The 12,637-nt window shown below is 40.5% G+C and overlaps 1 protein-coding gene across 3 annotated transcripts in view; it reads right to left on the reverse strand.

The window, feature by feature from the left end:
- Positions 1–12,637, reverse strand: part of LOC134346869 (contactin-associated protein-like 5) — a 1,934,616-nt gene that overhangs the window by 1,129,414 nt on the left and 792,565 nt on the right. For all 3 annotated transcript variants that reach the window (XM_063048675.1, XM_063048674.1, XM_063048673.1), the window contains exons 5-6: positions 8,079–8,282; positions 6,041–6,225 (exon numbers count right to left, since the gene is read on the reverse strand). In XM_063048675.1, coding sequence (XP_062904745.1) covers positions 6,041–6,225; positions 8,079–8,282 — 389 coding nt within the window. The remainder of the gene's footprint in view (positions 1–6,040; positions 6,226–8,078; positions 8,283–12,637) is intronic.

Genomic DNA, 12,637 nt, shown 5'->3' on the forward strand with positions numbered 1-12,637 from the left:
CTTTCCATCATCATTAGGAACCAGAACCAGGCCAGATGGCCCAGCAAGTTCTCTTCACCACGGCTGATTTATTTTCCCTTTCAACAACATTCTCCTGTCTTCTTCCTGCAACCTTTGATGCCCTTCCTTCCTAATAATGGGTGCTACAGTAACGATGCCATTACAGCTCAGGACATCAGAGCTCAGAATTTAATCCCAGTGTCCTCTGTTAGGAGACTCCGTTCATCTTCCCTGTAGAAGGCATGGGTTTTCCCCTGGTTTCCCATCTGGTTTCCTCCCAAAGTCAATATATGTCAATGATTTGGGTGATGGAATTGATGGCTTTGTGGTCAAATTTGCAGATGGTACAAAGAGAGGCATGTAGTGCTAAGGAAGCTGAGGGGCTGCTGTAGAACTTGAACAGATTAAGAGAATGGGCAAAGAAGTGGCAAATCAAGTACAGTGTCAGGAAGTGTATGGTCCTGCACTTTGTGAGAAGAAATAAAAACGTGGATTATTTTCTAAATGAAGAGAAAATTCAAAAATCTGAGGTGCAGAGTGACTTGGGAGTCCTTGTGCAAGATTCCCTGAAAGTTAATTTGCAGGTTGAGTCTGTGGTGAGGTAGGCAAATGCGATGTAAACATTCCTTTTGAAAGGACTAGAATATAAAAGCAAGGATGTAATTTTGAGGCTTTATAAAGCACTTGGTGAGGATTCATATGGAGTATTAGGAGCAATTTTGGGCTCTTACCTTAGAAAGAATGTTCTGACATTGTAGAAGTTTCAAAGAAAGATCGTGAAAATGAAGCCAGGATTGAATGGCTTGTCATATGAAGAGCATTTGATGGCTGTGGGTCTGCATCCACGGGAATTCTGAAGAATGACGGGTGACCTAATTAAGTCCAACCGAATATTGAAAGATCTCGATAGAGTGGATGAGGAGAGGATGATTCTTATTGTCGGGATACCTTGGACCAGAGGACACAGCCTCAAAATAGAGGATCTCCAGGGAGAGGTTGGACGAGCTATGACGTTGGAGTGTAAGAGGATCAGAGGTTATCTAACAAGGTGTGCAACATCATTTGGGGACATAGATAGGATAAATGAACATCCTATTTTGTGTGTTGGGAATCAAGATCTAAAAGTCAAGGGTTAAGGTGAGAGGGGACAGATTTAATAGGAATATGAGGAGCAATAATTTTTAAGTGTAATGCCCTGGGAAAAGTTTCACTGCTAATGTAATGGTTTTTCTGTAGCAGCAGTGTTTGGGCTATGGCTAGAGATACCAGGGGCTTTGGAATGTGCGCCATCCAAATAAGGGAGTGTTTTTCCCTTGTTGTGTGCCTGAGAATAAGGTGATCTGGGTCATTTGTTTAGTGAGAGATGAAGAGAGAAAATGCCAGAAAGGAGAGGTCATAGACTTCAGGACAGAGTGGATGTGGAATAGGGCCAGGAGTCGAGGACGTCCAGGGGAAATCAAATGGAGGACCAGCGGAAGGGAAACCGTGAGCTCCAATGTGCATATTAGACTGCTTCATTAAAATGGGACCTTTCCCTTTTGTTTTCTTTACTAACCTTTTAGTTAAATTAAGAATTAAAGAACTGAATCATTTAATTGCATATGGTGTGCTTTCTGTTATTTCGTGGTACTGAGTTGTAACGGGGGAATAGATCACACAGTATCCACACAAACAAGAGGTTTTGCACCTCAGATTTCACACATTTGGTGGGGCCAGAGACTGTCTTCCCTAGACTAATGCTGCCAGCTGAACCTAAGGGTTACAAACGCAAAGGGTGGTAGCTGTGTGCAATAAGTTGCCGGTAGGAGTAGATGAAACAGGTAAAATAAATAACGTTTGAAATACATTTGGATAGGAACATGGTTTGGAAAGCTTTAGAAGGTTATGGGACCACAGTGGTATATATGACTAGCCTGCAAGAAGCATTTTGACTGGCATGCTCAATTGAGCCAAAGAATCTGTTTTCATGCTATATGACTCTATAACTCAGTGGGTCAAACGGCACCAGTGGGAGGAAAGAAACTGTTAAAACTTTGGAAAGTGGAAAGCAAACTGCATCAGTTAGGGGAAGTATGCATCTCTGTTTGATCCAGCCAGCAGTCACCATTAACAGGGAAGTTTACTTTCTTTTAGAGTCATAGAGCACAGAAACAAACCCTCTGACCCTTAGAGTCCATGCCAGCCTGACTTTCTGCCTATTCCCATCCAGCTGCAACCCAACCACAGCTGTCCATACCTCTCTCATCCAAGGACCTATTCAAACTTCTCTTAAATTTTACAAATGAATCCTCATCTAATATTTCCTCTGGCTGCTCATTCCACAGTCACACCACCATCTGAGCGAAGAAGTTCCTCTTCAGATTCTTCATAAACATTTCACCCTTCACCTGAAACCTATGACCTCTTGTTCTATTCTCAACCAATCTGAGGAGAAAGACTGTATGCATTATAAAACACACACAAAGAACTCATAACACAGATATTGTACAAGTTGAAATGACAAACATCTTTCTGATGGTGAGGGTCATGCAAGGCTTTCACCAGATCATTCTTTTGCTGAGTTTAGGAAAAGAAGTTTTGCTAAAATACATTTTCTTCTCACAGGGACATCATGTTGCTACAAGCTTGACTACATGAAGGGTTAAACACATTGTCCTGAAGCTTGCTGATGTTGTACTATTATTGATTCCCTTTGCATTGTATTATTGATAACCTTTATCCTTCACCTGTTAAGCAAGGAGGATTAAAGCAATTCAATGTTCTGGTAGACGATTATAACACCATAAGACATGGGAGCAGAATTAGAACACTTGACCAATCAAGTCTGTTCAAGGCTGATTTATTATCTCTCAGTGTCGACGACTCCATTCCCCTCCAACGACAGTGCAGAGAGATAAAACAAGTTTGGAAATGATCAAATTACATCAGATGAAAATGCTGAATGAATGGCCTCCAAGTTTTTTCAAACTTAATGGAAGAGTCATAAACTGCACTTCTAATTTTCTCCAAATTCAAACACACCATAGTTTGTGAAAACCAATGAAATACATTAGGAGGGTTAATCTCTTTCCAATTCAACAAAATGGACCTTCTAGCCATTAAAGTAAGAAATGTAATCTTACTTTTCTTCTTCTTTTCCATTTTTAAGTTGTTAGTTTTGTCCAAGTCTTTTAGTTTAGTTGATTAATTTTGTTTTTCTTTGGGGATGAGGTTTGTTTTTTTTTTGCTTTTTTTTTCTTTTTCATGATTTTTTTTTCCAGTTTTTTTTTTGCTTTGTATTATCCGTTGTTAGTTCTACATGTTTGGGAACTTGGTTAATTTACACTATTTGATTTTACAATTACTTTTTTTAAGTGTAACAATATATCTCCTACTATCTGTATTATTGCTATGTTTTGTTTCTATATTTTGAAATTAATAAAGAGATTGAAAAAGAAAGATTTATTATCTCTCTTAACCCCATTCTCCTGCCTTCTCTTCATAACCTTTGACACCCTGATTAACCAAAAATCCATCAACCTCTGCTTTGAATATACTCCACGACTTAGCCTCCACAGCCATCTGTGGCAATGAATTCCACAGATTCACCACCCTCTGACTAAAGAAATTCCTTCTCATCTCTGTTCTAAATGGACATCCCTCTGTTCTGAGGCTGTGCCCTCTGGTCTTAGACTTCTCCTCTATCGGAAACATCCTCTCCACACCCACTCAATACAAGCCTTTCAATATTTAATAGGTTTCAATGAGATGCCTCCTCATTCTTCTCAACTCCAGCCCAGAGTCATCAAACAAACCCTCCTCATACATTAACCCTATCATTTCCACAATCAATTTCATGAACTTCCTCTGGACCCTCGCCAATTCCAGCATAACTGTTGTCACACAAGTAGCCCAAAACTGCTCGCAATACTCTGTGCAGTCTGACTAATGCCTTATACAGCCTCGGCATCATATTCTTGCCCTTATGCTCTAGTTCTCTCAAAATAAATGCTGCCCTAAAGCAAGGCTGACCCAAAGCAATGACCACTTTCGGTCTCTGCAGTAAATCTATTTCATAGGCAGAGCTAGAGAATACTACTGAAAACTTTACTAAGCTTTTAAAAGAAAAAGTTGGTAAAAAAAATTGGGTTTGGCTGGTACACTATGGTGCCGAATAATAGATGACCTTCTAATTAAGCATTTCATTTAGTGAATAGCTATTATACAGAATATAACAACTGTGAAAGTATTCATCAGATACCTTAGTAGACTCATGCTTGTCTAAGGAAAAATAACTTGTACAAGCTCATGTAACTTGAAGAAGAGAACAATTATCTTCTTTCTCCAAGGAGCTGTGATAATTAACACAGAATTCTGAGGATTGTTCCCTGAGGGGACAGAGGAATGTGTAATAATGGCAAATAGTTCTGGGCTACAATTAGCTTGAGGATATTGTAATTTTTTAAATCATTTTTTTTAAGTGGTTCTCCTGACAATGATAGAAATCAAAAATGATGTTGGGGAGAAGGGGAAGTCTAATTCCTAATGCCCAGGATTATGCAGGTTTTGGGAGAGGGGGAGGTCTTAATTCTAGGAATATGACAGTACATCATGAAGCTGGTTCAAGTGATATTAGGAAGGGTGAAGGGTGAGCAATTAGCCTAGTCTCAAGTGGCCCAGTATGTGGAAGGGTGACAGTCTCTCTGACTTTTCTTTGTCTGCTGGTTCTACTTACCGTGTCTTCATCATGGTTATCAGAGTAGCACAGCAGTTAGTGTAACATCGTACAGCACTAATGATCAGTGATTAGGGTTCAATTCCCACCACTGTGTGTAAAGGTTTTGTACATTTTCCCCATGACCATGTGGCTTTCCTCCAGCTGCTCCAGTTTGCTCCCAGTTACCAAAGGTGTAAGGGTTACAGTTAGTAACTTGTGGGCATATTTGTTGACACCAGAAGTGAGGTGACATTTGCCAGTGGCTCCAAGCACAATTCAGTTGTTGATGCAAACAACACATTTCACTGAATATTTCAATGTTTCAATGTACATGTGACAAATAAAAAGCTTAGCTAATCATGTCACAAGCCTTGGGAAATCTGATAACTGAGGACATCCTCAAGCTTAAAGGTCTTAACAGATCTGCTATTGGGAAGAAGGAATGCTTCCTCTCAGAGGTTTGGAAAGCCCAATCCACACCCTAATCTATCTCCTCCATGAAAAGGCACTTCAACTTGGATCAAGTTCACATTCAAGTTCAGTTTAGTGTCATTCAACCGTACTCATATATACCACCAAACAAAACAACATACCCCTGGTCCAATGTGCACAGCACCATACATATAAATTAATAATACTACAAATAATAATAGAACTTAAAAAGTAAACAGTATAACACTACTGGGGCTTCATAAATGATGAGACCTGGATGGTGGCAGCGAGTTCAGTTGTCGTAAAACCTGGGGGAAAAAGCTGTGTCCCAACCTAATAGTTCTTATCCCAACTCAGACACGAGGAAATCTGCAGATGCTGGAAACTCAAGCAATGCACACAAAAAATGCGGGTGAACGCAGCAGGTCAGGCAGCATCTATAGGAAGAGGTACAGTCGACGTTTCCTGTACCTCTTCTTATAGATGCTGCCTGACCTGTTGTGTTCACCAGCATTTTTTGTGTGAGTTCTTATCCCAAGTTATGGTATCTTCTTCCTGATGGTAAGGGGGTGAAAGAGATTGTTGGACAGATGGGAGAGATCACTAACAGAGGTAAGGGTCCCTGATTGTGGTCAGGCATCAGGAATTCAGAACTCCACCTTTCCGGGTTTGAGAATTGTATCTAACTACTGCCATGATCTGTTCTATAAATACCTCTGATTGATTTGAAGCCAAAACTGTCAAATCAGTTGACTTCTTTCCAGGGACGTTATCCGAGTCAAAAACTCCTCACTGCTTATCAGTTCCTGTTAGGACACAAAACTCTCCCACAAATGCCTACAAAACTATCCCCAGCCCCTGACAATCATTAACTGAGTTATTGTCTCTCCCAGTACGATATCTTAACAGTACCTCATAATCAATATCCAGGTAATCAAACTCTCCTTTGGTTCGGAAGTGCTGTGTGTGTTTATCCACAGTGAAGTTCACCTGCTTGTTGTACCGTTCGATTGTAATGGAGTGCCAGTGCTGGTCGTCCAACAAGCTGCCCAGTGTGACCGAGGTGTGACCATTAACGGATCGTAGTTTAGTATCCCCTTAGATGTGTGATAGAAAAAAAAATTAGAAAATGTGTAAGGAAATTATATGCCCAAAACGATGCTAGAATTGAATGACCAGCATAATCAGGCCAAGGCAACTTCTTAAAAATTATACATCTGATTCTTTCTGTGGATTTTAATTATTTTAGATTTTTAGTTCCATCCATGTACACTGCCAACTACCTTGAGAAAACAGACAACATAACCAAGTACCCCTCCCTCCCCAGTCATCTTCACTTCTCCTCTCTCCCTTTGGACAGAAGATTCAAAAGTCCAAGAGCATGGATGACCAGACACCAGGACAACTTCTATCCCACCATAACCAGACACTTGAATGGACCTCTCGTATGATGAAAAATAAATTATTGATCCCCCAATTTGTCTTATCACCTTCCTTGCATTGTACTTGTCTACCGCACAGACTGCACTCTCTCCGTAACTGCAGTCTGTTCTCATTTTACTACCTCATTGTAATTATGTATGCTATGATTTGTCTAGTTGACACATAAAACAGAAGCATTTCACTGTATATCGGTACATGTGTCAATAATAATCCAAAATCGATACCAATACCAAACCTATTTGTATTTCTCAAATGTTGACCTCTTCAGCATGCATCATCCTTTATTTATTTAAGAACATAGAACAGTACACTACAGCTGTCCTTCAGCCCACAATGTTTTGCTGACCTTTTAGCCCATTCTATGAACAGTCTAACCCTTTCTTCCCACATAGCCCTCCACTTTTCTATCACCCAAGTGTCTATCTAAGTGTACCTTATTTTATCTGCCTCAGCCAGCAGCCCTGGCAGGACATTCCATAAAAGCACCACTCTCTGTGTAAGAAAAACTTACCACTGACAGCTGCCCCTATATTTTCCTCCAATCTCTATATAATTATCCACCCTGGTATCAGCCATTTCTGCCCTGGGAAAATACCTCTGGTTATCCACTCAATCTATGCCTCATCATTTTGTACACCTCTAGCAAATCACCTCATATCCTCCTTCACTCCAAAGAGAAAAGCCCTAACTTATTCAACCTATCTTCATTAGGCATGTTCTCTATTTCAGGCAGTATCATGGTAAATCTCCTCTGGACCCTCTTGAAAGCTTTCACATCCTTCCTATAATGAAGCAACTAGAAATGGACACAATGTTCCAAGTGTGTTCTAGCCAGTATTTTGTAGAGCTGTAACTTTACTCCACGCCCTTTTGAACTCAGTCCCTGAACTAAAGAAGTTGAACACAACATGCGCCTTCTTAACAATCCTATCAGTTTATACAGCAAATTTGAGGGATCTAGTGACTTGGAGTCCTAAGGTCCCTCTGTTCCTAAACACTGCTAAGAATCCTGCCACTAAGCCTGTATCCTGCCTTCCAATTTGACCTTCCAAAGTGAATTACTTTACACTTAGCCAGATTTAACTCCATCTATCACTTGGGGAGATGTTTATGTTAGGAAGGGAAGTATAATGTTTAATTTAATGGACTAACAGCTGGACTGTGAATTAGTGATCCACAACTATATGAGGACAAAATAAATAAGATGAGGAGTAGGTCACCAGTCCTCAGAGGCCAACTCCACCGTTCTGTATCATCCTAACTGATCTCCACTCATCTCCTGTGCTAGCTCCAAATAGACTTCCAGTTCATTCTTCTGAAGCAATGGCCTGTTTCTATACTCCTCCACAGATATTAAAGAGACATGTTTCACTCCCTACATTGACAGACAGAGAATCTTAATCAAATAAATCTGGGTTTAACATAAAAGCCTTGGTAATGTCAACAACAAAACAGATAGGCAGTGTGGAAGGGTGGGGTAGAAAAATCTTAAAAATAGACTCCATACCTAAATTGATCTCCAAAGAGAGTTTGCTTTTCTTCAGCTCAAGTGTGATGTAGTCTCCCCTTTGACCCTCTCCATGTAGCATCACACCATCACTTTGTAATGTTTTAAACTTCAGGGAGATCATGTCCTTCACCGTACTCACACTCTTTTGGTTGAATCTATAGAGCAAGGAACTTCTGCCATCAAAGTCAGCCACATCCGATCCTATGAAGCAAAAACAGGAGTGGACAAGGTATTATTTCTGCAGGACAAGTTTTCTTTTACACAGAGAATAGTGAGTGCCTGGGCACATGTTGCTTGGGGAAGAAATAGAAGCATATATGTCAGCAATATTTATAAAGTTTTCACGGACACAATCAATCAGCGATTGAGAATACAGACCATATTTAGGCAGGTGGGTTTAATGTAGATTGGCATCACAGACTGAAGGACCTGGTCCTGTACCATATTGTATCCTATATTCCATACACAGAGAGGAAAGATAGGTAGTTTTAACTCCCTCTACCTCCCCCAGCCAGGTAGAAATGTGAAATTTTAGAGGGCAGATGTCTTTGGTGGCAGGATAGAGATATGTCTCTACAAAAGGAGGTGTAAGGAATTCCTTCCCTCTGCTAGCCTGCAAGTCACCCTTAGACAAGGTGTAGTACCTGCTTAGCCCCTCAGTCAGAGTCATGTGAAACCACGAGAGCAGGCGGTGGATGGTCATATGAGCAGCTGGTGCATATCACAAATCCTGGTTGTGCAAACACAGACACCAGGCAGAGGACCTCTGAAGAGTATTGATAATGGCTGGGATCACCCATCTTGTAGAGACACTACCCAGAAGAAGACAATGGCAAACCACTTTTGTAGAAAAATTTGCTAAGAACAATCATGGTCATGAATAGACCATGATCACCTATATTATACAACATGGCACATAATGATGATGATGATGATGATGATGAAGATGATGATGAGAGGACTAAGGTGAAAAGCAGAAAGTTTGAAGATGTTCAGGGCAAGTATTATTTTTATGCAAAGAGGCAGGTACCTGGAACATCCTGGCAGGAGAGATAAAACAAGCAAATACAACAGCAATGGTTAGAAACAACCTAGACAAACACATGAATAGGCAGCGAATGGACCATGTGCAGGTAATGAGATTAATTAGATTAGCATCATGGTTAGTACAGATGTGTTGTATTATTCTATGTTAATTAGTTACAAACTAAAACTGGCCTAGTTATTCTGACTCTGGTTATGACCATCAGGCCATTCTAGTTGTAGTACACACCATCATCCCTAATTTTATGTGTTGATCTCCTATGTGGTACCATGAATATGAAAAATGAACAATGTCAAACGGTTCTCCTTTATCTGTCCTCGAGTTAAAAAATAAACAAAACACTTTTAGACCAGTCAAAAATTATTTACCTTTGGTAAAAATAACTATAATATTATAAGAGACTATATCTTCCTCAATGGTTTCCAATACCTTCCATATACAGACCTGAACTTCTGTGTTCTCTTTGCCTGTTTTTCTGAATAAAGGAATTTTATCTGAATCTGGTCTGATGATGTGCTTTGAGACTCATTGTAATATTAAAAGGCTATTTAGGTGTACCTTTTTTTCTGCAGTTTTAAATGATTTTGTTCTTTTTTATCTTGTTTAATTTTGTTACTTAAGGCATAGTCACCAATTGACATAATCTACAAATCTCCGAGTGAGTTAATTAGGATTAAATAATGTGAAGACACTGCACACAGTGAGCTTCCCATCAGAGTAAAACATGAAATGGAAAAAAACTGGAAAAATGGAAGTCATGAAGTAGAAGCCCAAAAGTCAAAGCATGGAGACTGCAGCAAGGAGCCTGTCCTGAAGTTAGAGGACAATCTATGTGTGTAGGTATGTGGGAGGGAGGGGCAAGGGGGAACGCAGGAAAGGGGCTTGTTTTATTCTTGTTCTTTTGTTGCTTCTGTTTTGATGTGTTCAGTGTTGTTCTGCTGAACATTGTGGGCATGCTATGTTGATGCTGAAATGTATGGTGACAAGTGTGAGCTGCACCCAGCGCATTCTTGGGTCAAAGATAAAGTAAATGTGTTATCAAAGTGCATGTATGTCACCACATACTACCCTGAGGTAAATTTTCTTGCAGACATTCACAGCAGAACAAAGGAATACAATAGGATCAATGAAAAACTAAACACGAACAAAAACTGTCAACCAATATACAAAAGAAGACAAACTGTGCAAATACAAAAAAAGCTAATAAGCAAATAAGAAGATAATACCGAGAACACGGGTTGTAGAGACCTTGAAAGTGAGCCCATAGGTTGTGGAATCAGTTCAATGATGAGGTGAGTAATGTTATCTACACTGGTTCAGGAGCCTAATGGTTAAAGAGCAACAACTGTTCCTGAACCTGGTGGTGTGGGACGTAAGGCTCCTGTATCTCCTTCCCAATGGCAGTGGCGAGAAGAGCGCATGGCCTGGATGGTGGGGTCCTTAATGATGGATTTCCTGTTTCTTGTGGCAGTGTTCATGTAGATTTGCTCAATGATAGGGGATAGGTTGTTAACTCAAATACCGTATGTTAACATGTGATATATAAATCTGAATCTGAAAACAGTTGAGTGTGGAAAATGCAACTATAAACTTTTAAAACTGTATTTAAATAGCACCTTTAATATGGTAAAACATTATGAGAAACTTCATAGAATCTGCACTATTTTAATATACAGGTTGACCACTGATTTTCCAGAAACTGATGGTTCTTTTAATTCGGATGAGGCTAAGTATTGCTCACTTTTCAAGAAAAGTCTGTTAGATGAGATGAATGCTAGCAATTCTGTACAGACATTTATTAAAGAATTTAACAGGAAGGATGTTCTTTGGCTCACTGCTCGAGGGTGGGAGAAGGTAGAACGTTCAACACTAAAGAATGGCTGGCATAAGTTGTGGCCTGCCTTGATGTTTGATAATGTGCCTGAAGAAAAGCTTGATGATGATTTTACGGGATTCTGTGTACCAAAGGAAAAAGTAGTTGTTCATGATTTGATTGTGTATGCAAAAAGTGTAACAGGACCTGCTTTCAAAGATACAGGTTTCCCCCGCCATCCGAAGGTAGAGCATTCCTATGAAACGGTTCGTAAGCCGGAATGTTGTAAAGCGAAGAAGCAATTACCATTTATTTATATGGGAAAATTTTGTGAGCATTCGCAGACCCAAAAATAACCTACCAAATCATGCCAAATAACACATAAAACCTAAAATAACAGCAACATATCGTAAAAGCAGGAATGATATGATAAATACACAGCCTATATAAAGTAGAAATACTTCTCCACAACGATTACCTGCACAGAACTCTGTAGCGAAAGTCTCACGCAAGCGCTCTCGGCAGAAAATCTCACGCAAGCACTGTTGGCATAAACACGCTCTCCAGTAACCTTTAAACTATGAAGCTGCCAAATCTACCAAATAACACATAAAAATACACAGCCTATATAAAGTAGAAATAATGTATGTACAGCGTAGTATCACTTACCGGAATTGGGAAAACAGTGCCGAGCACACTGATGATGGTGTGTTAGGCTGAGTCGACGCAGGTTGGGGTGGTGCAGTGGCCCCCACCCTCCGGGCCGCTGACCCGATACATTGCCATGAAGAATGCAGCAGTAGCCGGGAGGCACACAGTACATCTTTAAGAAAAAAGCCAAAATAAACATGCTAATTAATTAGGTGCTGCCCGGCACGTAAATGTCGGCCCAGATCAGAGGCGATTGCCGATTGCTCGCCTCTGATCTGGGCCGACAATTACATGCTAGGCGGCACCTAATTAATTAGCATGTTTATTTCGGCTTTTTTCTTAAAGATGTGCTGTGTGCCTCACGGCTACCGCTGCATTCCCCGTGAATCGGTACAGTATCTGTCCGGAACCTGGGGGTTGGGGTGGTGGGACATGGGGGTGTCATCTCATCGTCGATCAGGGAAAGCAGCTCATCTTCTCCTATGACTGCCTGCCTCGATGTCGAAGGTCGAGGTTCGTCGTCTGCTGTGGCTGATGTGGAAGACTTGCTTGACTGCTGAGCCTCATGCATTTTTCTATCATACAGTTCTTTGTAAGCACTTAAACCATCCTCCAAATATCCCCTAAAACGACGTACCCTTTCAAAATTAAACTCGTACTTTATCATTGCAGTGAAAATCTCACACAGTTGCTTCACTTTCGCTATTGCATTCGGTTTCAATTGTTATCCTTTCCTCTTCCAATTGCATCAGCTCTTCATCTATCAGATCTTGGTCATGGGATGCCAAAACCTCTTTAACATCATCTTCGGCAGATTCCACAAGCCAAACTCACTTTTTTCCTTGCTTCGTTCTCCATGATCGAAACACTTAATTATGTCTAGTTTTACGCTAAGTGTAACACCCTTACGAGCTCTTTCAGGCTTTTCCGATACCTCAGAACTCTTCTTGCAAACGGCTGCTCACAGGCACGTGTTTAAGCAATGCCGTTCCGAATCCGGGGAGAGCGGCTGCTCGGGACGCGCGCTGTCTTTTTCGCGCACTGATT

Source organism: Mobula hypostoma, chromosome 5, assembly GCF_963921235.1.
Source record: "Mobula hypostoma chromosome 5, sMobHyp1.1, whole genome shotgun sequence".
NCBI lineage: Eukaryota > Metazoa > Chordata > Chondrichthyes > Myliobatiformes > Myliobatidae > Mobula > Mobula hypostoma.